This window comes from Abramis brama, assembly GCF_963993115.1.
Source record: "Abramis brama genome assembly, chromosome: 13".
NCBI lineage: Eukaryota > Metazoa > Chordata > Actinopteri > Cypriniformes > Leuciscidae > Abramis > Abramis brama.
The window spans coordinates 37,738,162-37,764,875 of NC_139975.1; the positions used below are offsets into that span (position 1 = coordinate 37,738,162).

The following is a 26,714-nucleotide window of genomic DNA, read 5'->3' on the forward strand; positions in this document are numbered from 1 at the left end:
CTATAGACAGTATTGATTTAAAGCTCCTTTTGCTAAAGCTTATTGGAGCTTGGATTCATAACGCCTGAGGAGGTTCCCATAGTGAGATACCCCATTCATTTTATCAGAGAACCTAGTTTATGTAAGTAACCTAAAGTTTGTGTTCAGGAGGCAGATAAGAGGACAGATCCTGCATAAGACAAACAGCAGTTTCATTCCTCCTACTGTTGATGTTCATGTCAGTAAACAACAATTTAATAATATAGCCATAAAGTCTGAATTTGTTCACCATTTTATCTATTTAAGTAAGTAAATGTAAGTAAAGATCCCAGTCCTTTTTTTTTTTTTTTCATTTCTGTTCCATGACCACTGTCTTTTGATAACAGATCATTTTCTTTTTCAGTGAAATATGAATCTCTGTATTCTGATGTCTGTTTTGATACCTGCTGTTCATTGACTATATCTGTGTAAATTATTCAGGTTTAGTCTGATGATAAAGGGATGATATACGTTGCCATAAGGGGAGCAAAAGCTGAAGGCCATCGAGATCTTTTCTCATCCACCCAGATAAATATCAAAGAGCACAGTATTCAATTAACCATCACAACAATTTAACATTTCCTTACATTTTCCAGTAATTCCCAGTATTTCTTTTTCCAGATAATTAATTGCATGCTACTACAGTATCATTTTTGATAATTTATTAAAATATAAATGGGTTCAAAAAATATAAAAATATAAAAGCTCAAACTTTCAAAATAAAAATATATATAAGCTATCCATTGCTAAGTAACCACAGCACTAGTTCATCACATACTGAGAATATGAGATGCATTTTTGACACAAAAATAATGTTGGAAATGTCTTCATCACACAGTCATAATTTAACATAACAGAACTATAACAAGAACCAACAACCCCTTTAACCAATAATGCCGTGCAGTAACTTTTCGTTCGTGCAGTAAGTCGTGAATTACTGCTCAACCGTCTGGACAGCCAGAGATGACCACTGATTGAGAAAGTGTGGTCAAATTAAGGAAGTTTTGAGCATAACAGATTTCTCAACAGTAAAAAAAAAAAAAGAGGACCTGCAACAAGAAATAATATTGCAAATACTAGTCATTTACAAAATGTTCAGCACAAATGAATTTAACAGTAGTTACTTGAAACTCTTTTTAAGAAAAAAAAAATGGTGTCATTTGGGAACTTTGACTTAAAACATACTGTTATTTAATATATTTTTTACAAGCTATGAGAGTTTGCAGGTTGCTATATGTAAATGTACAAAGTGGAATAATGAGAAGTATGTAGTTGTATGCAGAAGTATGCAGTAGGTGGTAAAATGAGAACATTTACTGCGAACTTCACTTGAATTGCTCTGATGGTAGGAAAAGCCTTTTTCACAGAAAGTATGTACAGCTTGATTACATTAGATGCATAAACAATATATTTTTTATATAATTACATTAAAATAACAACTCTAATACTGCCACGGGACCAATCTTCAAATCAGTCACTTCAGCCAGTTTGATCCTGTTTTCTTTTGCATGTGGTGCAACTGCATTATATTGATACATTACGCATTATTTGAACCATTATTACAAATAATTTCATAAAAACATTTCATGCTGTAGAAATGAAGAAATATAGACTAGATTACATTTTTAAACATTTTATTTATAAACATACAGTATATTGTAAAGCCGTTGCGTTTGAACATCAAATTAATCTATTTTTGGATAGTATAGATTTGGGATTTGAATAACACAATAAATATACCTTAGATGTAATATATATTTTCCAAGGTAACTATTTCCCTCCTAAACAACATATAACTTGCCTGGCAAACGCCTCAGCCCTGTGTCAATCTAAAGTTATGATGAAATAAACATAAAATACATGACCAGACCCGAAGCACAGAAACGCGGGCTAAATAAATCATGACAGAAGATTAAACAGCCAACGTGGTCAAACTGTTTTCCACAATCATAAAAGCCTTCCTTTCACCCTTCTGTTCGGGTACACATTATGAATGTGCTAACATTGCTAGGCATAAAACTACAGAGCCACTAAAGGGACATGTATATTTAAATGCTTCTACGTTCTCTCGCAAATGTTTGTGTTCCAAATGTTTGAAACTCAAAAGTTTCTTGGGGCGACACAAACATTTGCAAGAGAACGAAAAAGCATTAACATTAAGTTTCCTCCCATCTCATATTCTTTCATCTCATGTCCCTTTAGAGGCTCCGTATAAAACACGTTACATTAGCCAGTGAGTGTGTTATGATAAACTAAAATAAGATAGTTATTTTATATACATATTTATGTGAGTTTTTCCAAAACCAGGCTTAGGTCTCTTTATAGCCAAAACACATTTTGGATTTAAGGGGGGAAAAAAATTCAGAAAAGGATTGTAGTTTTGGCCATACATTTAAATTTTGCATAATACTATTGCTAGGAAAAAAGATGTACAATGTGCTGTGAAAAGGGCAAAACTGAGATATTTAGGCAAACACTCCATTATTTCAAAGAGCAAGGTGCAACTTGATCCATAAGATCATAAATGAGCAAAAATATATTCCATTTTTCATATGAGCGTAGAAACAGTCTTTGCATCAAACACTTTCTCGTAGACGTCGCATCTCTCCTAAGGCACAACTTCCCAAACATCAATGTATGAATATGTCTGTTGTCTTAACCAGCAGTCAGTTCACATGCATTTGCATTTTTATCAGCTCAAATTTACTTTTTATGTATAAAAATACATAATTTCCTCCATATAGTTCATAGAATGATTACAGTGACTGTGTTCCCATGATTACAGGCTTTCTTTTATCACGAGGCACTATGAATGCTAACATGTTATGTTTTGAAAATGAAGACAATATAACTTGCAGACAGGAATTCTTGTGATAGTTTGGACAGATTTTGGTGTTTTAATCCACACAGAAAAATAACTATTAAAAAGCCATCACTCTGAATGTTCAGCTGTAGTTGAAGAGCAAATCAAGCCAGATTTAATAGAATACTCTGATGTAAGAAACATTTTAAAACTAGATGCGTTTACAGCATGAGGATGAATGGATTCAGACAAATTTAAAGCGAAGTGGAGTCATAGCAGGAATTCCTCATTAGTGTTAATGATCTATAGGTGACTCCAGCCGTCCACATGTCATCAAGAGAACGCTCTTTTCAGCTAAAACACTGTCAGTTCAGCCAGAAGCGTGGTTTTCACTGCAGCCGTGTTGGACTTGAAGAAGTTGAAGTGGTTTGATTTTAAATGTGCTTGTATTCACATACGTGAAGATTGTGAAGATTGTGGGCGAGAGAATTATGGGTAGATTTATTTTGCTCCTACAATCAATGACTTCATAGAGTGGTGGGCTGACCAGCAGCTAAAAGACAAGAGGAAGACAAAACGATAATGAGACATTAACAATGATCTGAACTCTGAATTCAATACATCATACATTTATCATGTATTTGAGGATATGCCATGACTTTTCCTCATCTGCTACCCTGAAGGAATGTCAGAATGGATAGAGAGAAAGAGTGAAGCGAGCGTGTGTAACTCACAGCGGGAGCGGATATAGCACTGATGGCAGTTGAGCAGACCGTTCCTGATCCGCACATCTGTTCCTGTGCTGGTGTCGCCCAGCTGGCCCTTACAGATCCCACACTGACAGAGAGAGAAAAACACTTCAGAGGATGAAAACACACACAAACACTGTAAAGAAAATGTTCTCATTGCTTCAACCTGCTCCATCCAGCAATCTGTTATTTTCAACCTTCAAATGTCATCACTTCCTTCATAAAGGAATACATTGAGAATGATTTCTGAAGGATCATGTGACACTGAAGACTGGAGTAAGGATGCTGAAAATTCAGCTTTGATCACAGGAATAAATTACACTTTACTATATATTCACATAGAAAATGTCTCGGTTACGTATGGTAACCCTCGTTCCCTGAAGCAGACATACAGCAGACATACGTCGGAGGAGACCGACAGAAATGGGATCTTCACAGAGAGACCAATCTACTTTGAGTGTAACGAAACAAGCCAATGCACATCGGCATACGATAATTGCGCCAGCTGCTTCTATCACGTAGTGTGGGTATATAATGAGCAGCAGGTGCAACGCATCTTCAGTTTTCGCTGAGGATCCGAGACAGAGACCCGGCCGCCAAACGGTGGTACAGCAACATGAGGCGTACGTCTCAGTTCCCTCCTTCAGGGAACAAGGGTTACCATACATAACAGAGACCTTCCCTTTCAGTCGGTATCTCCTACGTACGCCGGAGGAGACCGACAGAAATGGGATCCCTACTCAAAATGCCATGCTCTTGGCCCTTCCAGTGCCCTGCATAAGCCTCACTCTCCCTCTGTTGGGGGCAGAAGCTTATGCGGGGAGTATCAACCACTGATGTTCCCTATGACCCACTCAGTGAGAACATTGGATAACACTGGGAAAGCGTGCCATTCCCAGGGGAAGGGGAACACTGCGGACACCACATCCTGCCCGGAGGGAGGTAACATGTGGAGAATACACAAATGGATTAGCCAAGCAGGGTAGTACAACATATGGAAGTCTCTGGGGTGGTTCCAGCCTAAGTCTAGGGGGGAAGCGGACCGACAGAGAAGGTAGCCGTACCGTGTAAGAAAACACATATGGGGTCACCGCAGGGACCGCTACATATGGGACCCAGCCTAACAAAGGTTCCTCAATGCATGTGAGTGTTAGGCCTGGCGTCTGACTGCCGCAGGGGTGACGAAGGAACTCAACAGGGTTAGCCGTTTCCGGGTAACTTGCTGGAGCAATAAACGCATGTATCTGGCCCACCAGGCGAGAATGGCATAATAAGCATAATAGCATAATGGCATAATAACCCCCCCCCCCCCCCCCCCCCCCAAATAATTTAAATTAGGTTAAAAATAGAGCAAAGGTATTTAAAATCCACTGCATGGAAGGCTGATTGAAGACATTTGATGGGAGAAATCAAGGAAATCACATGTAATATCATGATGTCACCACTAGATGCCTGTATAGCCCTATATTAATATACATACAGGGCTGTGTATTGCATTTGGAGATGTACTGTATTCAGACAATTCAGATAAAGTAGTACATTTTAAAAATGTCAAAACATAACATTTTCGGTCTAAAATGACCAAAGACCACCAGAGGATTCAGTGAAATTGATCATTTATTTGAAAGATTAACACATATTCAGTTACTGTTCTTTTAGTAAACCTAGTTAGTCGTCTACCTAGATGGCATCTGAAGTAATCGCAGGCTCACTCTCGACACAAAGCCTTTTCCAGCCAGTTAAGATCTTATTTTGGCTCAATTCCTTAACTGAGAAAGTAATCCCATAATGCACTGGGACAAGCTCAGTGAATAAAATAATCCAAGATGGAAATAGTTCTATTCCATTCACATTTATTAATATACCCATAAAAAATGCATATCTGATTAAAATGAACGGATGGAACAAGTACTGATATTTTGTATATTAGTTTTGCTAGTTTAGCAACACGTAAAATTCAAACTGTGTACTTCAACCAGAATAGACAGAAACTTGGACAACACATCTACAGACTCAAAATGTTGATATTAAATGCACTGTAGTAAGATATTTTAAATAACTAATTTAATAACAAAATAATAATAATATGTTATCCACATTTTACTGTGAAATTTCCTCCCATTTAAAAACAAAAGAAAAGACATTGTGTCACCCTCAGAGTGTCATCATTCAGCCTTTCTAAACGAGTCCTCAGCGAGACGAGACTCACCCTGAAGAGACTGCAGTGGCTCCCCTCGTCCTCGTCCTCTCGGACCCACCGACACACAGCCTGGCTGAGGAGAACTGCTGTGGAAACATACAGAAAACAAGATCTTTAGGTATTATGATGAGTTTGAAAAAGTTTTAAAATGTTTAAGTTCACTCAAAAATTCTTCATGTTGTTCCAAACCCATATACTGTTATTTTCCATGCAACACAAACTCTTCATGTGGCTCTTTTCCATTAAAGGTCACATGTTATGCCCCTTTTCACAAAACGTAATATAAATCTATGGTGTCCCCAGAATGTGTCTGTGAAATTTCATATAGCTCATTTATTATAGCTTGTCAAATTTGCCCCTTTTTTGGGTGTGAGCAAAAAGGCTCAGATTTTGTGTTTGTCCCTTTAAATGCAAATGAGCTGCAGCTCCGCCTCCGTTCAGAAGAGGGCGGAGTCTTTACACGAGCTTCAGATACTCTGGCAATAACAAAACACACCAGTGCAGCCTTACGGAGAGACTCGGGAAGAGTTTCACTTTTAGGGGCCGTTCACGTATCACGTTTAAAAATGTGTGGAAGGTGCAGCTATGCTTCTGTCTCCTTCTTTCCAAAGCGCTTGTGCTCCCGTGGCGTCTGCCATTGCTATGCAACCATGAACAGCGACGAGGAAGTTTCTGTAATGGATTTCCACCCCCGAAAAACTCTTGCTGTAGCTCTGCTACAAGATTTATTTACAGAGAAGAGAAAAAAACCCTGTAATGTTTGGGTGAACCCCATCCTTCCTGTTGACTGAGCTTTTAAAGGAGAAGTTCACTTTCAAAAAAACTTTTGCTGATAATTTACTCACCCCCATGTCATCCAAGATGTCCATGTCTTTCTTTCTTCAGTCGCAAAGAAATTAAGGTTTTTGATGAAAACATTCCAGGATTTCCCCCCATGTAATGGATTCTATTGGGACCCAAACGGTAGAAGGTCCAAATGACAGTTTAAGTGCAGCTTCAAAGGGCTTTAAACGATACCAGATGATGAATAAGGGTCTTATCTAGCGAAACGATCGGTCATTTCCAAAATAAATAAAAAAGTTTAAGTTTTATAAGCACAAATGTTCGCCTTGCTCTGTTCTGTGATGCGCGTTCGTGACGTCACGTAATACGCAATTACGTTGAAAAGGTCACGCTTGAAAAATTTCTGTCCTGAAGAAAATGTTCTTTTTGGCTTTTTAATATTAAAACACCGAGGATACGCACACGAAATGGGCATTTTAAACGATAAACTGACACAAATACATTTGAAAATGTGTATATGGTCCTCCTTCTGCACATTTGTAAACACGTCAAGCGTGACCTTTTCAACGTAATTGCGTATTACGTGACGTCACGAACGCGCATCACAGAACAGAGCAAGGCGAGCGTTTGTGCTTATAAAACTTAAACTTTTTTATTTATTTTGGAAATGACCGATCGTTTCGCTAGATAAGACCCTTATTCATCGTCTGGTATCGTTTAAAGCCCTTTGAAGCTGCACTTAAACTGTCATTTGGACCTTCTACCGTTTGGGTCCCAATAGAATCCATTACATGGGGGGAAATCCTGGAATGTTTTCATCAAAAACCTTAATTTCTTTGCGACTGAAGAAAGAAAGACATGGACATCTTGGATGACATGGGGGTGAGTAAATTATCAGCAAAAGTTTTTTTGAAAGTGAACTTCTCCTTTAATGTTGTTACTGAAAGGGTGAAGCTGATTGGTTGGTTCTTGTCACATGACTGGCGGCAAACTGAAACCAAACATTTTCAATAAAACATCAATATCTAAAGCTCTGTTAATTCTCAATAAGAACTTCTGCAGATGAATGGCAGAAATAAAGTCAGTCAGGTCATTAATAAGTGAAGCTGGTAATGCTGTTTGTGGAGTTGTTTAATCCTCCTCTGCTGAGATCTTCACAGATGTAATGTCTTCTTTTATCTTCAGTTGATGTAATCTAAGGCTGGTTGAAGTCAGTTGTAGTTCTTGAGTTTCTCTTTTTCTGTTCTTGTTGTTTCTCTTTCCTTCAGTGATTCTGCTTGTTAACAGCAGGTGTTCATCACTAATGCTCAATCATCACTTAATTAATCTCTTAATTATCATTAACTTTAACTCTGATCAGAGTTACTTTGACACTCTTTAGAGTGGGACCATATGTACTCTGAGCAGAGTTAATTTAACTCTTTGCTGTGTAGAAAAAAGTAACAGCTTGAAAGTGTGGAATGACAAATAATGGCAGAATTCAAATTTTTGAGTGAACTTTTCCTTCTAGTTGACTGCTGGAGTTGTTGTCCCAGACCTTACTGTCATCTGTAAACTCTGTGTGTGTGTCTGCGCTGCTTCAGCGATGCCGTTTTCCCTTTGTCTGCAGTTCTCAGAGCTCTGCTGGAGGAGAACACAGTCAGTGTCGTCTACACACACATTAAGCTCTTCATTTAACGTCATTCATTGAAGTCTCACCGTCTGGTTCTCCACTGTTCCCAGCCTGTGTTCCCGCTCGGACTGCGAGTGCAAAGTGTTTTGTGTTTTGGGAAGGACTGGCGGTGCCGTCGGTGAGTGATGATGAATGGCAGGTGGAGGGGTCAGGGGGGTCAGCGGGGTCAGCGGGGTCAGGGGGGTCAGCGGGGTCAGCGGGGTCAGGGGGGTCAGCGGGGTCACAGGGGTCAGGGGGGTCAGAGGAGTCATAGGGGTCACGGTCTCCTCCAGAATCTTCCTCTACTGTATCGACCACACAAACACAATCAGTGGCAAAGCTTCTATGAGCAAACAAGTAGCGAAACTTTTCACATTTCAGTGGTGTGATGATCTGTAAAGTATCTTACAACGATTTACCATGGTAAGCATGCTTTCACACTGTTTGAGGATCTCAGATTCATGTATTGGTCTACTCTGCTCTGATTGGTCAGATGACCCAGTCTGTTGTGATTGGTCTACTCTGCTCTGATTGGTCAGATGACCCAGTTTGTTGTGATTGGTCTACTCTGCTCTGATTGGTCAGATGGTCCAGTCTGTTGTGATTGGTCTACTCTGCTCTGATTGGTCAGATGACCCAGTTTGTTGTGATTGGTCTACTCTGCTCTGATTGGTCAGATGGTCCAGTCTGTTGTGATTGGTCTACTCTGCTCTGATTGGTCAGATGGTCCAGTCTGTTGTGATTGTCTACTCTGCTCTGATTGGTCAGATGACCCAGTTTGTTGTGATTGGTCTACTCTTCTCTGATTGGTCAGATGGTCCAGTCTGTTGTGATTGTCTACTCTGCTCTGATTGGTCAGATGGTCCAGTCTGTTGTGATTGTCTACTCTGCTCTGATTGGTCAGATGGTCCAGTCTGTTGTGATTGGTCTACTCTGCTCTGATTGGTCATATGACCCAGTCTGTTGTGATTGTCTACTCTGCTCTGATTGGTCAGATGGTCCAGTCTTTGTGATTGGTCTACTCTGCTCTGATTGGTCAGATGACCCAGTTTGTTGTGATTGGTCTACTCTTCTCTGATTGGTCAGATGGTCCAGTCTGTTGTGATTGTCTACTCTGCTCTGATTGGTCAGATGGTCCAGTCTGTTGTGATTGTCTACTCTGCTCTGATTGGTCAGATGGTCCAGTCTGTTGTGATTGGTCTACTCTGCTCTGATTGGTCAGATGGCTCAGTCTGTTGTGATTGGTCTACTCTTCTCTGATTGGTCAGATGGTCCAGTCTGTTGTGATTGGTCTACTCTGCTCTGATTGGTCAGATGGTCCAGTCTGTTGTGATTGTCTACTCTGCTCTGATTGGTCAGATGGTCCAGTCTGTTGTGATTGGTCTACTCTGCTCTGATTGGTCATATGACCCAGTCTGTTGTGATTGGTCTACTCTGCTCTGATTGGTCAGATGGTCCAGTCTGTTGTGATTGTCTACTCTGCTCTGATTGGTCAGATGGTCCAGTCTGTTGTGATTGGTCTACTCTTCTCTGATTGGTCAGATGGTCCAGTCTGTTGTGATTGGTCTACTCTGCTCTGATTGGTCAGATGGTCCAGTCTGTTGTGATTGTCTACTCTGCTCTGATTGGTCAGATGGTCCAGTCTGTTGTGATTGGTCTACTCTGCTCTGATTGGTCAGATGACCCAGTCTGCTATGATTGGTCTACTCTGCTCTGATTGGTCAGATGGTCCAGTCTGCTATGATTGGTCTACTCTGCTCTGATTGGTCAGATGGTCCAGTCTGTTGTGATTGTCTACTCTGCTCTGATTGGTCAGATGGTCCAGTCTGTTGTGATTGGTCTACTCTGCTCTGATTGGTCAGATGGTCCAGTCTGTTGTGATTGTCTACTCTGCTCTGATTGGTCAGATGGTCCAGTCTGTTGTGATTGTCTACTCTGCTCTGATTGGTCAGATGGTCCAGTCTGTTGTGATTGGTCTACTCTGCTCTGATTGGTCAGATGACCCAGTCTGCTATGATTGGTCTACTCTGCTCTGATTGGTCAGATGGTCCAGTCTGTTGTGATTGTCTACTCTGCTCTGATTGGTCAGATGGTCCAGTCTGTTGTGATTGGTCTACTCTGCTCTGATTGGTCAGATGGCCCAGTCTGTTGTAATTGGTCTACTCTGCTCTGATTGGTCAGATGTCTGAGTATCGGCGCGTCCCTAGCAGGAAGTAAGGCTGGAATTACTGATGACACGTTTCAGACAGTTCAGAATCATTTTTTTCTTTTGGGAGGCAATAACTTTATTTATCTGAACTTTTATCTTTAAAACTTTACAGACCTTTTACATTCACAAACAGCTCTATGACACACTGCATGAAAGGTCATATCTGAGAAAGCATAATAGGTGCGCTTTAAGTATGTGAAAAAAAGTATGGAAGAAAACCAATATCTATTCAGTATGCAAATATTACAATGCCGTCAGAGCTATCGTTTACATTTTGAATGGTGGTAAATATTGTAACGATGTCAGTCAATGGGAGATGTGTAAACTTCAAGACCTGCAAAGAGAGAAACTTCACCTCCTCATGGTAGCGCCTCTCCTCCTCTTCCACTTCCTTCTGCGCCTGCTCCCATTCCTGCTTCAACTTCTCCTGTTCACGCCGATATTTCTCCTGTCATCACACACATGCATTTCATCCATTAATGCAGAATACACAAATGCCTTTAGGAGACCCTCTAACACTTGAAACTCCAAATGGCTCTTTAAAGCTACAATATGTATTTTTTCGCCGCTAGGGGTTGCTAACCTCTTACAATAACAAAGGCGTAGGCTGATGACGCAGTGATAAGCGGAATTATGCATCTTGTCGTCATGCTGAAGGATCTAATAATGTTTATGTATGAGTGAATACATTGTTGTTTTTAACATGACTGTGGAATGAAGCAGAGCGCGAGTGCTAATGGTAGACAGATATCAGCGCCACACGCGAGTCCCGCGGATATAAAGGAATGAGGACATTTGATTCTACCGAAATAACTTACCCGCAAGTGCTGAATAAAACTCACACAGGCCAGTTTATCAGACGAATGAAACTTGTGAGGTAACGCAGCGCTGCTTCTCTTGCTCTACACTATCACACTAAACTGCATTTGAGTGTGTTGAAAGTTATAATGTTATTCTGTGTGTTAGTTTGTCTGTATGAGACTAGCAGTGAGCTAGATCAACATTAGAATAACATACTGATCATGTTATAACATTTCATCATGTTGAGCTATATAACATTGATTAGTTTTATGTATATTTGCTCACCTGTCTAATAAAGCACATGCAAGAGCGGCGTCTCTGTCGAGTCGAAGTTAGCCGCGGACGCTAGCTCTCGGCATCTCGAAAACGCTACGCTGATATTGATCCTCGTTTTAGTTCTCCTTTTGTCCCAAAGTCTGCTTGCCATGGTCCATAATGTCTGAACGAAACTACAACAGCGTGAGCGTGCCGCTAGACGTAATGCAGTTGTCCACGTCTGTCGCCATGGTTACTATGGCAGTACGAGCGGAAACCAGGGATAACGTGGATATTACGTCATTGACAGGCGACACTGAACATGGACGAGCCATTATTTAAAATTGTGAATTTTCTGAATTTACAAATTCTTGGAAACATTTAGGATAATGTAAGAACACAACTGAAAGAAATATATAACTCTGTGCAAGTGGTTTTTGGATATTTTGATACAAAATTCTTACATATTGTACTACCTTTAATAGCCGTGTCTTCTTTATATCATTAAGCTCTTTTACATCGGTATAGAGTAAACAAGGTTAAGGCAAAGTGCTACTTTTTTTACTTTGTTTGAAAAGATTGACAAGACAGCAACATTTTGACACCCAAAAAATATGTAACACTTGAAAAAATGATCTCTATTTAAAAAACAACAACAACATTCTAAGCAGTAATATATATCTGTGTGATTGTGCGTTCAAATATCTTGGCATCTGCAGTGAAAAGCTATTTTCTCAAACAGGCAATCATTCCCCCTGTACACACTCACTCACGCATGCACACACACGCACACACTCTCTCTCTCTCTCTCTCTCTCTCTCTCACACACACACGCAGGGGTGTCTTTATCTTAAGCAGCGACTCGTGTATCATGCTGGGTTTTAGTTATGCTTTGTGTTTTGCTGCTGTTGGAAACTTTTACTTCGTCAAAGCAGAGACCAGGAGACGTTGGGATATCTTTCAACAGAAGTTACTCTTTATTGAGAACTCGCTGTGTGTTACTGTAGTCATCAAGTCAAGTCTAACTCAAACAGTATACATTGTAGTTTATATACATTCCAAGGGGGAGGGATTTACATAAAGGGGGCATGTAAATGAAATAGCCTACATGAGTCAGCTCGTTTACAGAGATCTCATCAGCATAACAAATGACATCTCACGGCAGTTCGTGATGTGGTCACGTAATTTAATCTATTTATTCGTGGCAGGGACACGTTAATTTCGTTATTTTCGTAACTCCAGCACGTTTTTTAAACTAATGCATTTCAACTGGATGAATCTTTCGTGCAACAGCACGATTCTTTCTGCCAATCGGGCTGGAGCACAGAAGCTGTTTAATCAACATTTATTCACGAGATCTTATCACGGTTTATATATTAATTATGTATCATTATTTCGGTCTTTTTCGGTTATTATTTCAAAGCTGGATTGCTTTGCTGTTTATTTATTTAACTTATGTTTATTGATATTTATAAAACTATAACGCTACATCTATCAACATTTATTTAGATGTCACCATTGTATTCATTAATTTCTTTATTTTAATAATATTATTTCGGTCTTGAAATATTACAGTAAGCCAGAACACGGGCCGAGCGTTTTAAAGAAAAGTGTGCACTTTGCTCATGCGATCAAAGGGTTTATTTCTTGCAAGTGAAGACATTAGGACAAAAGTATTGTAATTTTCCTATAGTGTAATGTAAAATATACTTTTGAAATATTAATGTTCATTTATTAGGCTATATGGATTTTATATAGGAATAATTATATAAATCATTATTATATTATTATACTAATTGTTTGGCATACTAAAACACCAGTGATAATGTAGACTGAAACTCTATATCATAACTAAAAAATATGTTTGAGCAGTGGTGGACAGTAACGAAGTAAATGTAATTCGTTATTGTACTTAAGTAGCTTTTTTGCGTATCTGTACTTTACTGAAGTATTTCAATTTGGGGAGACTTTTACTTTAACTCCACTACATTTCAAGGTCAAATATCTTACTTTTTACTCTATTACATTTTCAAAATCAGTCGTTCCTTTTTATTTATGAGTGGATAAAAACGTAACTGGTCAAACGAGCCACCAATCACAGCACGCGTTTAGTTTTGAACTTGTTTTACTTGCCCCTGTTGGCGCCTTGGCAACAGCGCGAATATAGGGTTCAACGTGAGTGACGTGACATCACATCAATGCAACAGGCATAACATTGAGCGCCAGTGTCTTGATAAATGATGGAAGAAACTAACGTTACTGACTCTAACATGCCACAACACCCATGGCCTTATTTACGCACTTTTTTTGAAGTTATTGAAAAGAAGAACGAGTCCTTCATTTTTAAGTGCCTTCTCTGCCTGCCTCGGCCCTGTACAATTTCGTCATACAAGAATTCTCCTTCCAATCTAAGGAAACACGTAGAGGTAAGCCATTTTTTTTTTTAACAAGAAATCTAACAATAGCTTGCAGAAAACCGTTTCATTGTGTATGTTAAAATTATAGACTATGTGACGTCACGTCACCATGAACATTGTACACGTCGTCAGCCAAGTTAGCTGTTTCACCGTATTTCATAGTATTTGTTTTTGAAACTTTTCAAGCTGAGGGCTCTGATATTGTGAAATAGCAATCAATCGATGTTAACATGTTATGTTGGAATATAAATTCTATTTTGAATAGTTTTACATGCAGCGTATTCAATTCCATTTATTTGTATTAGCATTTTTCACAATACATATAGTTTCAAAGTACCTTTACATAAAGTATGTGTCTACATTACAATTTAGAGTGATCTGTTATCAGAGGTGACTGTGTCCAAGTTATCTATGTCAGAAATTTACAGTTCTAAGATAATAAAAATCATGCTGTTATTAGCTAACATCTTATTTTAATTTAAAGTAAACAATGAGCTAATTAAAGTAATTATTACAAGTTGGGAACATAATGATTACATTATACGAAGATTTAGCATTGGTGCATGTATGATGCTAAAACAGTTGACTGGTGGAGTGCTCCTTATTAACAGTGATTGTTATTTTCAAAAGTTCAGCTTCCAAAGACTGTGATCTAACTAAGCCTATTCTGAAAATAATGTACACTGTAGCATACATCTATCGTATGACATGCTAAAAGCACATGAAATGCTTATTTTATTTAATCAAAGAGAGGAGACTGATCTCTGGTTTAACTTAATGTTTTGAATGTTTCCTTATTGCAGAGAAAACATGGTAGCCACATGCAGAGATATATTGCCCTAACAGCGCCAAGGAAAAGAGAAATGGAGAGCGAGGAGGCTCCTTCAACCTCCAGACAGTTGAAGTTGAGAGAAACCAAGCTAGTCACACAGAAGAATGTTGATCATGCAGTGTTGAATTTTGTGACCCAGACTCTACAACCCTTTAGTGTGGTGGACCAGCCATCATTTCAAGCTTTAGAATAGAATAGAATAGAATCTGGCATTTATATAGCGCTTTCATATGTACTACTGTACACCCAAAGCGCTTTACAATCATATCAGGGGATCTCTCCTCGACCACCAAGCTTTCTTGCATGAACTTCAGCCTAACGCCTCTCTCATGTCAAGGACCACTCTGCGACGTAAGATGGATGAGGCAGTACTTGAAATGAAGAAAAATCTAAAAAGAGCAATGTCAGGGATCGATTTCATAGCAACGACAACAGATTGTTGGAGTTCAAGGAGAAGAGGTTTCATCGGTGCCACTGGCCACTGGGTTGATCCTAACAGTCTGGAGAGGTGCTCAGTAGCACTAGCATGCAGGCAGCTCAAAGGTTCGCACACTTTTGATGTTTTGGCTTGCACACTAAATGACATACATTCTGAATTCGGCATACAGAATAAGGTTGTTCGAACTACTACGGACAATGGGTCAAATTTTTTAAAGGCATTTCGTATATATGGACAGCAAGATGAGAACAATAACTCTGCTTCAGGTGAGGCTGAAGATGATGAGATCAATGACGAGATGTGTGGTGATGATGAGGACGTGGATGGTGTTGAGGTGGACTTTGTAGAGGTCACAGCTGTTTTAGATGAAGATGATGGCTTACAATTCCAACTTCCGAAACATCATCGATGTGCCTGCCATTTATTAAACTTGGTTTCCACAGTGGATGCAGCAAAAGCCTGTTCAAATGAAGCCTACAAGAAGCTGTCCCGATCAGCATTCGCTAAGTGTCATGCACTATGGAATAAGTGTGGCAGATCTGCTGCTGCTTCAGAGATTATAGAAGACACTTGCAAAATTCAGCTGATCCGCCCCAACGCAACAAGGTGGAATTCCTTATTTCTCGCCATTGAGAGAATTCTTCGAATAATTAAAGATCAGGGAGAGGGGGCTATCAGAACCGTCTGCACTTCATTCAAGTTGCCAGTGTAAGTGCTGTTGTTTTTTCTTCTATTTCTTTAAATTCATGTTCCAGTAATGATAATGGTAAACACCATGTTTGTTTTTTTAAACGCATTACTTTGAATAGTTGTTTGACTACTCCATGCTCAGTAAGGATTGGATAGGAGTAGATACTGGGAGAAGTACAAGAATTTATGACTCTTGAGGGCCTAGTAATTCCACTGTTTGTAAAATGACACACACACACACACACACTTAAAATTGTAATGACATGAAATTATTAATTGTTGTTGTTTCAATGTGTGATAGGCTGAGTCCAGTTGAAATGGCCTTTCCGGAGGAGTATGCCAGGACCATGAGCCCCGTTGCCAAAGCCCTCAACATTCTTCAGGCTGAAATCGATGTTCAGATGGGATGGCTTCTGCCTACTCTGACCCTCCTCATCTCGAAACTTGACCGAACTGGCATTACCTCCAGGTACTGCAAACCTCTGGTTGGTGCCCTACAACAGTGGTTCCCAAACCTGTCCTGAAGGACCCCCAACACTGCACGTTTTCTTTGTCTCCCTAATCAAACACACCTGATTCAACTCATCAGCTCATTATCACATGGGTTAATGAGCTGATGAGTTGAATCAGGTGTGTTTGATTAGGGAGACAAAGAAAACGTGCAGTGTTGGGGGTCCTTCAGGACAGGTTTGGGAACCACTGCCCTACAAGAAGGCCTGCAGCAGCGGTTTGGAAACATGCTGGTAGAGCCAGAGTTTATTGCGGCTGCAATACTTGTCCCGAAATTTAAAACATCCTGGACATCGGATGAAAACATTGTCAAACTAGGTAAGATTATTTTATTTTTATTTTTAAAAGTGTCATTAGTTAAAGATTCAGAGAAACTGAGCCAAATGTTTTTTTTTTAAGATATCCAACTAAAATTTTATCTTGACATTCTCAATTTGTTTAGGTTTGTTTAAATACTGTTCTTTTGATATTTTAATCTGGAGAAATGTGTGATTATAGTAAAGTTTTGATTCTTAGCATCTATGCAAATGTCCATTTCAGGCCTGGACTACATCAAGGAGCATCTGGAGGAAGAGACTTTGAATCAGCCGCCAGCTGATGGTTCCAGTGGCTCTGAGGAAGAGGACTTCTTTGCGAGCATGAAGCCTACTCATGGTCAGGAAGGTATCAAGCAGTTAGATGGCTACCTTGCCTGCAAAGCTGATGACAAAGACATTCTCAAGTCCTTCCCATCAGTCTGTAAGTTGTCTTTGAAGCTCAACACTGCTTTACCCGCCTCTGCAGCTTGTGAACGTCTTTTCAGCACAGCAGGGCTTATTTTCAGTCCCAGGAGGGCAAGAATGGACTCACACAACTCTGAGAATCAGCTCCTTCTCAAGCTGAATAAAAGATATTGCCACTTTAGTTAGATCATCAGTGCCATACTGTACTAGCATGCTCACCAAAAGTACACTTAATGGAATGCTGATTAATAATGTTTACTGCCACAACTATTGTTCATTGCCATTTGAGGCTTGTTATTTTAGTACGTCACTTGTGATGACAGGTTATGTCATTTGTTTTGAGATTTTCACACTATGCTGAGGTCACCTTAGTTGATATATTTTATTCATTTATTTAATTGAATTTTTTTACCAAGTATCACCAGGTTTCATGTGAAGCAGTATAGAGTTAATAATACACAAATACTGACAATTACATGTAAAAGCATTACTAAATATTGTTCCTGACTGTGTGGGGAAATTCATAACTGAAATAGTATTATATACACCTACTGTATGCAGTTGTGACTGGCAAGTGCGTTTCTTCTGATCACAAACACTAGTTCCTATTACAGTGAATCTGATATGGCCAGTTTATATTTATACACAGAGACATTCAGATATGATAAAGTAAAGGAAAACTCATGTGAACCTGTGTTTTGCAAGTTTAAGTTTAAATTAAAACTTGGATAACTGTTACAAATAAATGTTAAACTGAAACTACCTGCTCTCAAGTCCTGTTATTTCATTTAGTTCTAAAGGAATTTTTTGTGCTTATGAATTTTTTTTATAGACATCAGTGTCTGACTAATTAATGTCATTTTATTAATAGATTGGTGTGCCAAGAGTGACATTAGAGTCTTTATGTAGACTGAGTTAAGGAAGAGTCTTGTGACAAAAATGATAATAGGACATTATAGCCATAAAAAAAGCATTGTACTTGGATACTTAAGTACATTTGAAGGCAAATACTTTTGTACTTTTACTCAAGTGAATGTTTAAAGGCAGCACTTCTACTTTTACTTGAGTAATATTTTACCTTGGGTATCTATACTTTAACTCAAGTACATGGTATGTGTACTTCGTCCACCACTGTGTTTGAGCCACCTTCAATGTCATACAAGTCAATGTTTTTTCTTTGTGCACAGTTCATGGGTTGAAGCCCGTTGAAGCTCTTAATTTTGAGCTCTCAAAGAGCATCAGATTGATGCATTTAACCTTAAAATGTACAAAATTTTCTTGCGGGGGAGCATGCCCCCGAACCCCCTAGAGGGACAGAGGTCCACTCATCATAGTTTTACAAAATCCTATGGGAAAGAATGATCATTTATGAACTTTACTCCAGCATAGTACAACAAAGATCCTTTTAAGTCAGTAAACTAAAACTGTTAATGCAAAATTAAAATGTCCTTGGACAAACTATACATTTGGCATGCCTAAGGGGGGGCCTACAAGACATTAATTTTCAAACCCTGGTTACGGCCTTGATATATATATATATATGTGTGTGTGTGTGTGTGTGTATGTATATATATAGGCAAATTTTACACAAAATTTGTTTATATATATTCATTGTAAACTTTGATAATCATAATTAATAAATCGCAATTACAATTCGAAGGGAATAATCGGCAATTATGATTTTTGTCATAATCGTGCAGCCCTAACTTAGGTGAAGAAACCTGTTTATTGTTTATTCATTTGATTTTGCAACTGTTCACTGAAATAGCTGGTTTCAATAAAACTACTTGTGACATGTCATGTTTGGCTTTGACTGAACATTTGCTCTCACTTTGCGGAAAAAATATCGGGATATATATCGTATATCGATATTCAGCCTAAATATATCGGGATATGACTTTTGGTCCATAGGAAGGCTCCGATGTATCGGAGATCGATGGAAGTTTAAAAAACAAATGGAGATGGGCTTGGCTTGGCTCAGCGAAATGGGGGGATAATGGCAAGCCTTTTAGTTCGTGGACTAAAAAAATCAAACAGCCAGGTACGTGTCTTTGCACAGTATGTCACAGGAGACTTCAAATATGGCAATAATGGCAAAAAAGTGCTAGGTCACCATCAATCAGAAGCTAGTCACAATTAATGCTGCCGTTCGTGCTCTACAGTAGCCTACACATGCTCCCTGCCTGGTTTTCATAGATTAAAATAGCTTTTAAAATACGCCTACTGGCAATATTAAAGCGGTTTAAAACGTCTTCCCTTAAAACGCTATTGGTCTCGACTATGTAAAAAGTTAAAGGAATATGACTTGTCCTAAAAAAAAATTTCAGTCAGAAGAATTTTTTTCACTTTAATCCCCGGCGCGGATGACAGTTCACCTCTGGGTCTCTCCCAAATGGAACGGACAAGGGGGGGAACGGGGGATCCATATAGTTATCTAAGTCAGTCACACCTCGACTTTCTTCCAAATAACGCACATTTCATTCAGAATATTATAAATATTATAAATACAGGCCTCTATATTTTAGAGGAAATCTGTTGATTGTCGATGTCGAGTGCCAAATAAGAGATGGACAAGAAAGGTCAAAGCCATCAGGTGCCCAATTTAGAAACGAGCGAAAGATAAAGGTATGCAACTATGTTTTCTCTGTATGATTACGGTATCCATGTCATGAATGAAGGGGCAATATTAATTGGTGGGTATAACTCTTATTTGTTAGCCTTTTTGCTATGATTCTTGCTATGCTTAACAATAATTCGGTTTTAACTCAAACACGAGATCTAATTTCACCATAATATTGTGCTTTGCAACAAAACTGTTACAAGTTCAGTTATTACACTGCAAAAAATGCTTTTCTTACTTAGTATTTTTGTCTTGTTTCCAGTCCAAATATCAAACATTTCTTAAATAAAGATGCATAACGTTATTTTACTAAAGTAGTAAAATGACATAAGATATTAAGTATAAAAATTGAGTTTGGATTGGGGGGCGCTCGAATGGGGTCTCGCCCAGGGTGTAATTCAATGTAGAACCGCCACTGGGAATGCATAGCTGATATAAAAAATTGGATGACTCGTAATTTCCTACTACTAAACTCTGAAAAAACAGAGATTCTAACTATTGGACAAAAAACTTCCTCACGTAATAATCTAGAATACTGTCTAACACTTGATGGCTGCTCTGTTAAGTCTTCGTCGTCAGTTAGGAACCTGTGTGTGTGTGTGTGTGTGTGTGTGCTCTTTGATACCAATCTTTCATTTGAAAGCCACATTTCTAGCATCTGTAAAACTGCATTCTTCTATCTTAAAAATATATCTAAACTATGAGATATGCTTTCAATGACAAATGCAGAAAAGTAAGTTCATGCGTTCATGACCTCAAGGCTAGATTATTGTAATGCTCTACTGGCTGGTTGCCCTGCACGCTTAATAAATAAACTGCTCAATTCATATGGATTAGTTTTACGATCTCTTTATGAACCTTTTGAAGCATCAAAGTGTCAGTTGCATAGATGTCTATGAAGGGACAGAAATCTCTCAGATTTCATCAAAAAGATCTTCATTTGTGTTCAGAAGATGAACGGAAGTCTTACGGGTTTGGAGCGACATGAGGGTGAGTAATTAATTTTTGGGTGAACTAACCCTTTAACGATAACTGCATGTGAATGAGGAACAGATGTGACATCCCAACAGTCTTGGATTTTAGCAGAATATATTAAATATATCTGATATATATAAATAAAATAAAAAGGCTGAGATGAATTTTGACAATTTAGTGGAATAATGACAGACAAAATCAAAAAGTCATCAAAAGACATAAAAATCAAGCAGTCAAAAAGATTTACATTCATGTCTATGAATTATAAACAGGCCTATAGCTTTAATTGAAGTATGTCATAAGCAATAGATTATGAATTCAGAGTAACAATGTTACAGTGTCCTTTTTATACATTTTACATGTACTTACAATCTATCTCTCTCTCTTTATATATCATTTTACATAACTTTTAATAATTCAGTTTAAAGCAGTCTATGCCTTTAAAATTCCTATCTATAAAAATTCATATATTTATAGTTGCCAAGAGGGTGGTTCAATCAGTATTATTTACATCACTATGTCTTCTGGGTGTCCTGACCTCTTCTTCTATTATCTGTGAATAAAAGCACACCGTTATATCAAACCTCTCATATAGTATCATGTGGTAAGAAGACTGATTAACTCTTGAATATATTTCAGATGGTGTATCTGTGACTTTCTGATCACAGATGTTGTAAAGAGTCTCAAATCTCACCAGCTCTCCTTTCACAGATGATCCATAGGAGAATAACAGTAGGAGTAGTTAATACTGCGATCTCAATGACAAGTATAATCACTACAGCAAAGAGACAGACTCATTCAGATAGAGGTTACAGCACAAGACAATAAACAAACTCAATCCATGAAACTGTAAATGATGATAAATGAAACAACAATGACAACAAAAGTTCTCAGTATAATGTACTGCAATGTGTTAAAGACATTTCATACCTCTGAGTGATAATCCAGCTAAAGTCTTGTTGTCTGGTGAATAGACTAAGAGGAGAAAAGAGTTGCATCAGACACAGAGATGGAATAATATAATAATAGTATCACAGGATAAATATGATTATAACTGATCTCTTCAGAACAGCATTATTTATATTTACAGACTTACAGAGGAATATTCATACAGCATGTCCAGCATTGAGCTGAATATTGACATTGGCAGACATTTCGTTTTCTTACCCAAGTACGTGACAGTATATCTGACTGAGGTCTTGACTTTAGTTCCTTTAGTAATCTCACATCTCCACTCTGTGTTGTTGTCTTCATTGAGGAGTGTTGTAGTCAGAGAACTGGTACAGTGTTTAGGAGAGAATGAGATCTGATATCTGGAGTCTGACTGCAGATCCACATCAGTCTTATTCTTCCAGACCAGCTTAATTCCCTCATGTTTGAAGAGTTCAACACATCTATATACAGCATGTACATACAACTGACAGGAGAGAGTGAACGAGCGTCCAGGTCTAATCTCAGTCTGTGTGGATGATGGAGAGACTGAAACAGAAATTAAACATTAGACATTTCAGAAATAAGACATTTATTTCAGTAAACACGTGTTTAAAGAGAGAATTATGTTCTTTTATGTTCTTTTATCATATAATGAACAGAAACACTGACCATGAAGAACATGCAGATTAACATTGTCCTCAGTATTTGTCTGTGTATTCAGTTGCCAGCAGGTGTAACATCCATGATCTTCAGTTGTGGCTTTATAGATGTTCAGAGAGCAGTCAGACCCCAGACTCAGTCTCTCACGTCTCTCTGTGTCTTTCTTCTTCATCCCTTCTTTAAATAATATAACTGTCACTGAACGTTCTCTATTATATATCCATGTAGTTGATGTGCAGTCAGTAAGAGCATTTCTACAGGGCAGACTGACGTTCTCACCATCACTGCTGAACACACTGAGAGGTGTCTTTCCACTGGTATCTGAGACAGAGTAGATATGAGTGTTCAGATTGTGCATCAGATACTTTTTCACTCTTAAACACGGCTTACAATTACAGTTATAAAGTAGACGACATAAATCTACATGTAACCCGGTGTTGACCACATTAATATCAAAGAAAAGTGCTCTTATATATTCACCAATCCAAATTAAATCATCTTAACATGAAATACTTTTCTATGACAGGATCAAGGATCAAATCTGACAGACTAAAGTACAAACTATGATCATAATCACATTTTAAATATCTTGTATGACACATGCAGATTCATTTACCTTTGAGAAATGAGCAGAGAAAAATCAGTGCCAGCAAACTCTTATCAGCCATTTTCTGTCTCTGTCCGTCTTCCATGGTTCATTATTCACTCAGTTCTTCTTTTAAACAGCATCAGTTCCTGTGGTCATAACTTCATGTCATCAGCCTAATGTGTTTAGTCCTGAATCTGCTACAGCTGCTCCTCAATGACACGAAGTGTTGACCTGCATTACATTTAGATGGAAAATCATGTTCATAAAGTTTTAGAAAAACTCAGACGAACGGATAGATTAAAAAAAAAAAGATTAATTTAGCAGAAACTGAGGAAGTTGCTTCAACATTGGCTGATTCACTGGAACACATCATGGTATTTCATCATGGTATTTCATCATGGTATTTCATCATGGTATTTCATCATGGTATTTCCAACGACATCAGAAACCCTGACCCAAACCACCGTCCCACAGAAAACACCAGCCAGCGGTTAATCATCGGCAGCCAGGACCACAGTACGAGGCTTAAGTGCAAAACAGTGGAGAAAAAGAGCCAAATATTTTAGTAATATATCAGAAAGAGACATAAATATGGTCATAATTTACATTAGGTGTTTGAAGAAGAACTCTGTCTTCATATGTTCTGGAAAACTGTAATTCTTGTAGAAGTTTGTAGGGATGGGAGAAGAGGCGTTAGGAGACGTCAGCTCTGTTTGAGGGGTAAGAATACATCATTAATGTGTTTGTTGTGGACCGCTGGATGTTGATATCACTGGGAAAAGAGTCATCAGCGGGTGAGGAGAGCAGAGGCGAATCATCTCAACAGTTCGTGAGCGTCTGAAATGCAGATCTTCTCGTCTTGGTAGTGCATGCTCTGGGAAGCAGGACTGTAGACAGAAATGTTTGGGTCAGTGGGTCAACAAGAGAGACCGTTAAAAGCAAGAGATCTGTATATATACAGTATGATGATGATGAATTGTTGAATTCTATAGGGATGCAGAAACTTATGGACTCTAGAAGGCCTTGAGACTGAGAGGAAATATTGAGGATGAGATGGAAGGAAGAGGAAGACACAGAAGAGAGCATTAAATAGAGAGTGGCCAGAGACTGAAAGAAGATTGAGTAATTAATAATCAATATATTATCTGATCAAAAAGATTTATTTAATGCAGTCCCAGACAGCAACATAGTGTCGGCCCAGATCCAGGCCACATCTGTATTCCACACGGCCCAGATGTGGGCCGACACTATGTTGCTGTCTGGGGTAATTCTCAAACTTTTTTGGGTCAGTGACCCTCTATCCATATCATCCTTACTGACCCCATCAGAACGTCTTTCCTGGGTGATAATGTTGATTATTATGCTGTGTTATTAATGATAACTACAAGATGAGTGGTGCTTACTAATAATAATAATAAGAATTAATAGGCTACATATTATTATAATCAACAATGCTTGACCGCATAAACAACACACAGTTACACTACACAGTTGAGTACATAGTGTATAGTGTGTGACTTGGACACATCTAAGTGCACTGATGCCCCGCTCTATCTCTGACACACTCCACACGCTTGCGCTTCTTCAACAACAGAGCGAATAGATCTGGAGCGTTCACTGTCATGCGTCCAGTGTTGACACGCTTAGAATGCTGCAAACCATATTCTTTTACAAGAAGTTTCGAGTTTCATCTCATCTCGTCGTGAATCTTTAGTGTAAACTCGTTATCCATGTTATATTTGTTTATTATATATATTTGACTCTGTTTATTGCTGCCTGCCTTGACCACTGCCTGTTTACTGGATTACGAGTTTGGATTACCCTTATTTAATAAAGCTGCGTTTGGATCGATCTTCGTGTCTCACAGCATTCATAACAACTGGTTTACTTAAGTTGCAAGCCAAGTTTGTTACAAGATGACACCCGAAACCCTCACAGTCTTCCTCCGAGTCTAGACTTTACTGATGTAATAATATAGTCCAGGCAAAGTAACTCATTTTGGAGCCAAAAATAGAACTAATTGTAAAATAATTTTTTTCAGCATAGATCATTTCTATGAGGTGTCCAGAACAACATACTAAAAGTCCTAAGAAATCCTAGTTGAGGAAATATGTTGAATTCTCATCAATCCGAGATGTGTGCCAATAAGGCCAGGCAACAATACACCCCAATGGGGCTATTTTTTTCCTTTACTCCTATCAAAATGAAACTTTACACAATGAAAGTACCCATGAAAAGTAAAAAAAATTGTATTACAAGTTTCTTTAAAAATTCATTTGAATATGCAAATGAGCTATAGACTAATCGAATATGCCCAAAATACACCCAAATAGGCTTAATTTTTTCCTTTACTCCTACCACAATAAAACTTTACATAGTAAAAGTATACATGAAAAGTAACTTTTTTTGTATTACAAGTTTCTTTTGAAATTAATTTGAATATGCAAATGAGCAATATACTAATCGAATATGCCCAAAATACACCCTAATGGTAGCCTGGGTTTCCCCCTGCTGCCTTGAGCGCAGCGATTTTATTCACGCTGCTAGGCAGCCTGGATACCATGGACCAGATTTTCCCCTCAAAAAGGGAACCAATCACAGAACGGGGAGGGAGCAGCAAGACGATGATGATGTCTATGCGACACACCGAAGCAGTTTGTTTATATCTATGGAATTCAACATGGCATCAGACGCGAAGTTGCCTTTCGATGCAGCCTTAGATAGTGTTCTTAGTAGTTTAGAACGCAAGTTTATTTTGTCTTCCTCCTCGTCGAATTTCTGTCGCTCTACATACGTCATCTGGTATAATTTAAACGATTGGCTATGAGCTACGTACAGGCGCATTTGATAGACATTCGTAGCACCCAATAAACGGCTCTGGGCATTCGTAAACCACGCCTCAAATACGAGAAAATGAACGTGTGGTTCCCAGACCACATCTCAATGAGAAGAGGTCTGACGTTAGCCAGGCTACCCTAATGGACTTATTTTTTCCTTTACTCCTATCACAATCAAACCTCACACAGTGAAAGTATACATGAAAAGTAACATTTTTGTTTTACAAGATTCTTTGAAAAATCTATTTTAAATATGCAAATGAGCTCAACACTAGGCCTAATTGACTTATGGCCAAGAAACCATAAAGTCACAAGTAGAAAAAACAGGGGCCAAATAACTAACACATTCATGTCCATTCAGTAAGTTAACCTATGCATAAACACGATAAATTTGAAGTCACTTGCCACACTTACCTGGGTCACTTGCCACAAAAAGACTTATATTGACCTTAAAGGGTTAGTTCACCCAAAAATGAAAATTCTGTCAGTAATTACTCACCCTCATGTTGTTCCAACCCCGTAAGACTTTCGTTCATCTTCGGAACACAAATTAAGATTTTTTTGTTTAAATCTGAGTACTGTCTCACTTGCTGGCCCAGATTATTTATTAAAGATGTTAAAATAGTCCAAGTGACTCCAGTTGCTCAACCATTTGTTTATCAAATGACGAGAATACTTTTTGTGCGCAAAAACAAACAAAAATAATGACTTTATTCCACTATTCATTTCCTTCTCTCTGGGCCTCGAGTGAATTCACGTAGTGTTTTAGTGTAGCGCGTCTGTGTTGCACGTCACCACGTAGGCTCACTATTGGCCGACGCTGTTCATGTGTGTGATGCGTGTGACGTACAACACAAGCGCTGCGCTATTACACTACGTGAAGTAACTCAGGCACAAAAAGTATTCTCGTCACTTGATAAACATATGGTTGAGCCACTGTAGTACTTTGGACTATTTTAACGATCTCTTTGATAACTATTCTGGGCCAGCAAGTTTCAATCACTTAGAAGCCTATGGAGGA

At 38.6% G+C, this 26,714-nt stretch overlaps 2 protein-coding genes and 1 long non-coding RNA gene across 5 annotated transcripts; 1 reads left to right on the top strand and 2 right to left on the bottom strand.

Annotated features, from left to right (window-relative positions):
• Positions 1-5,772: 5,772 nt before the first annotated feature.
• LOC311094558 lies at positions 5,773-8,351 on the bottom strand. Its single transcript, XR_014608686.1, has 3 exons — positions 8,252-8,351; positions 8,091-8,173; positions 5,773-5,856 (listed from the first exon to the last, which is right to left on the bottom strand). It is a non-coding gene; the product is annotated as an uncharacterized lncRNA (long non-coding RNA).
• Positions 8,352-15,025: 6,674 nt separating this feature from the next.
• On the top strand, positions 15,026-17,723 carry LOC311095084 (uncharacterized protein). Its single transcript, XM_084133415.1, has 3 exons — positions 15,026-15,865; positions 16,149-16,675; positions 16,898-17,723. The coding sequence occupies exons 1-2, from the start codon at positions 15,048-15,050 to the stop codon at positions 16,369-16,371; spliced, it is 1,041 nt and encodes a 346-aa protein (XP_083989541.1). The 5' UTR covers positions 15,026-15,047; the 3' UTR covers positions 16,372-16,675; positions 16,898-17,723.
• Positions 17,724-20,834: 3,111 nt separating this feature from the next.
• LOC311095068 (uncharacterized protein) lies at positions 20,835-23,244 on the bottom strand. Of its 3 annotated transcripts, none has more exons than XM_084133403.1 (7): positions 22,884-23,244; positions 22,547-22,588; positions 22,277-22,441; positions 21,842-22,153; positions 21,605-21,649; positions 21,369-21,449; positions 20,835-21,227 (listed from the first exon to the last, which is right to left on the bottom strand). In XM_084133403.1, exons 1-7 carry the CDS (start codon positions 22,957-22,959, stop codon positions 21,190-21,192), a joined length of 759 nt encoding a protein of 252 aa, XP_083989529.1. In that variant the 5' UTR covers positions 22,960-23,244; the 3' UTR covers positions 20,835-21,189. The 3 variants fall into 3 exon arrangements, with proteins under 3 accessions (XP_083989529.1, XP_083989528.1, XP_083989527.1); XM_084133402.1 differs by having other exon boundaries at positions 22,277-22,444; XM_084133401.1 differs by having other exon boundaries at positions 22,277-22,588.
• Positions 23,245-26,714: the final 3,470 nt, after the last annotated feature.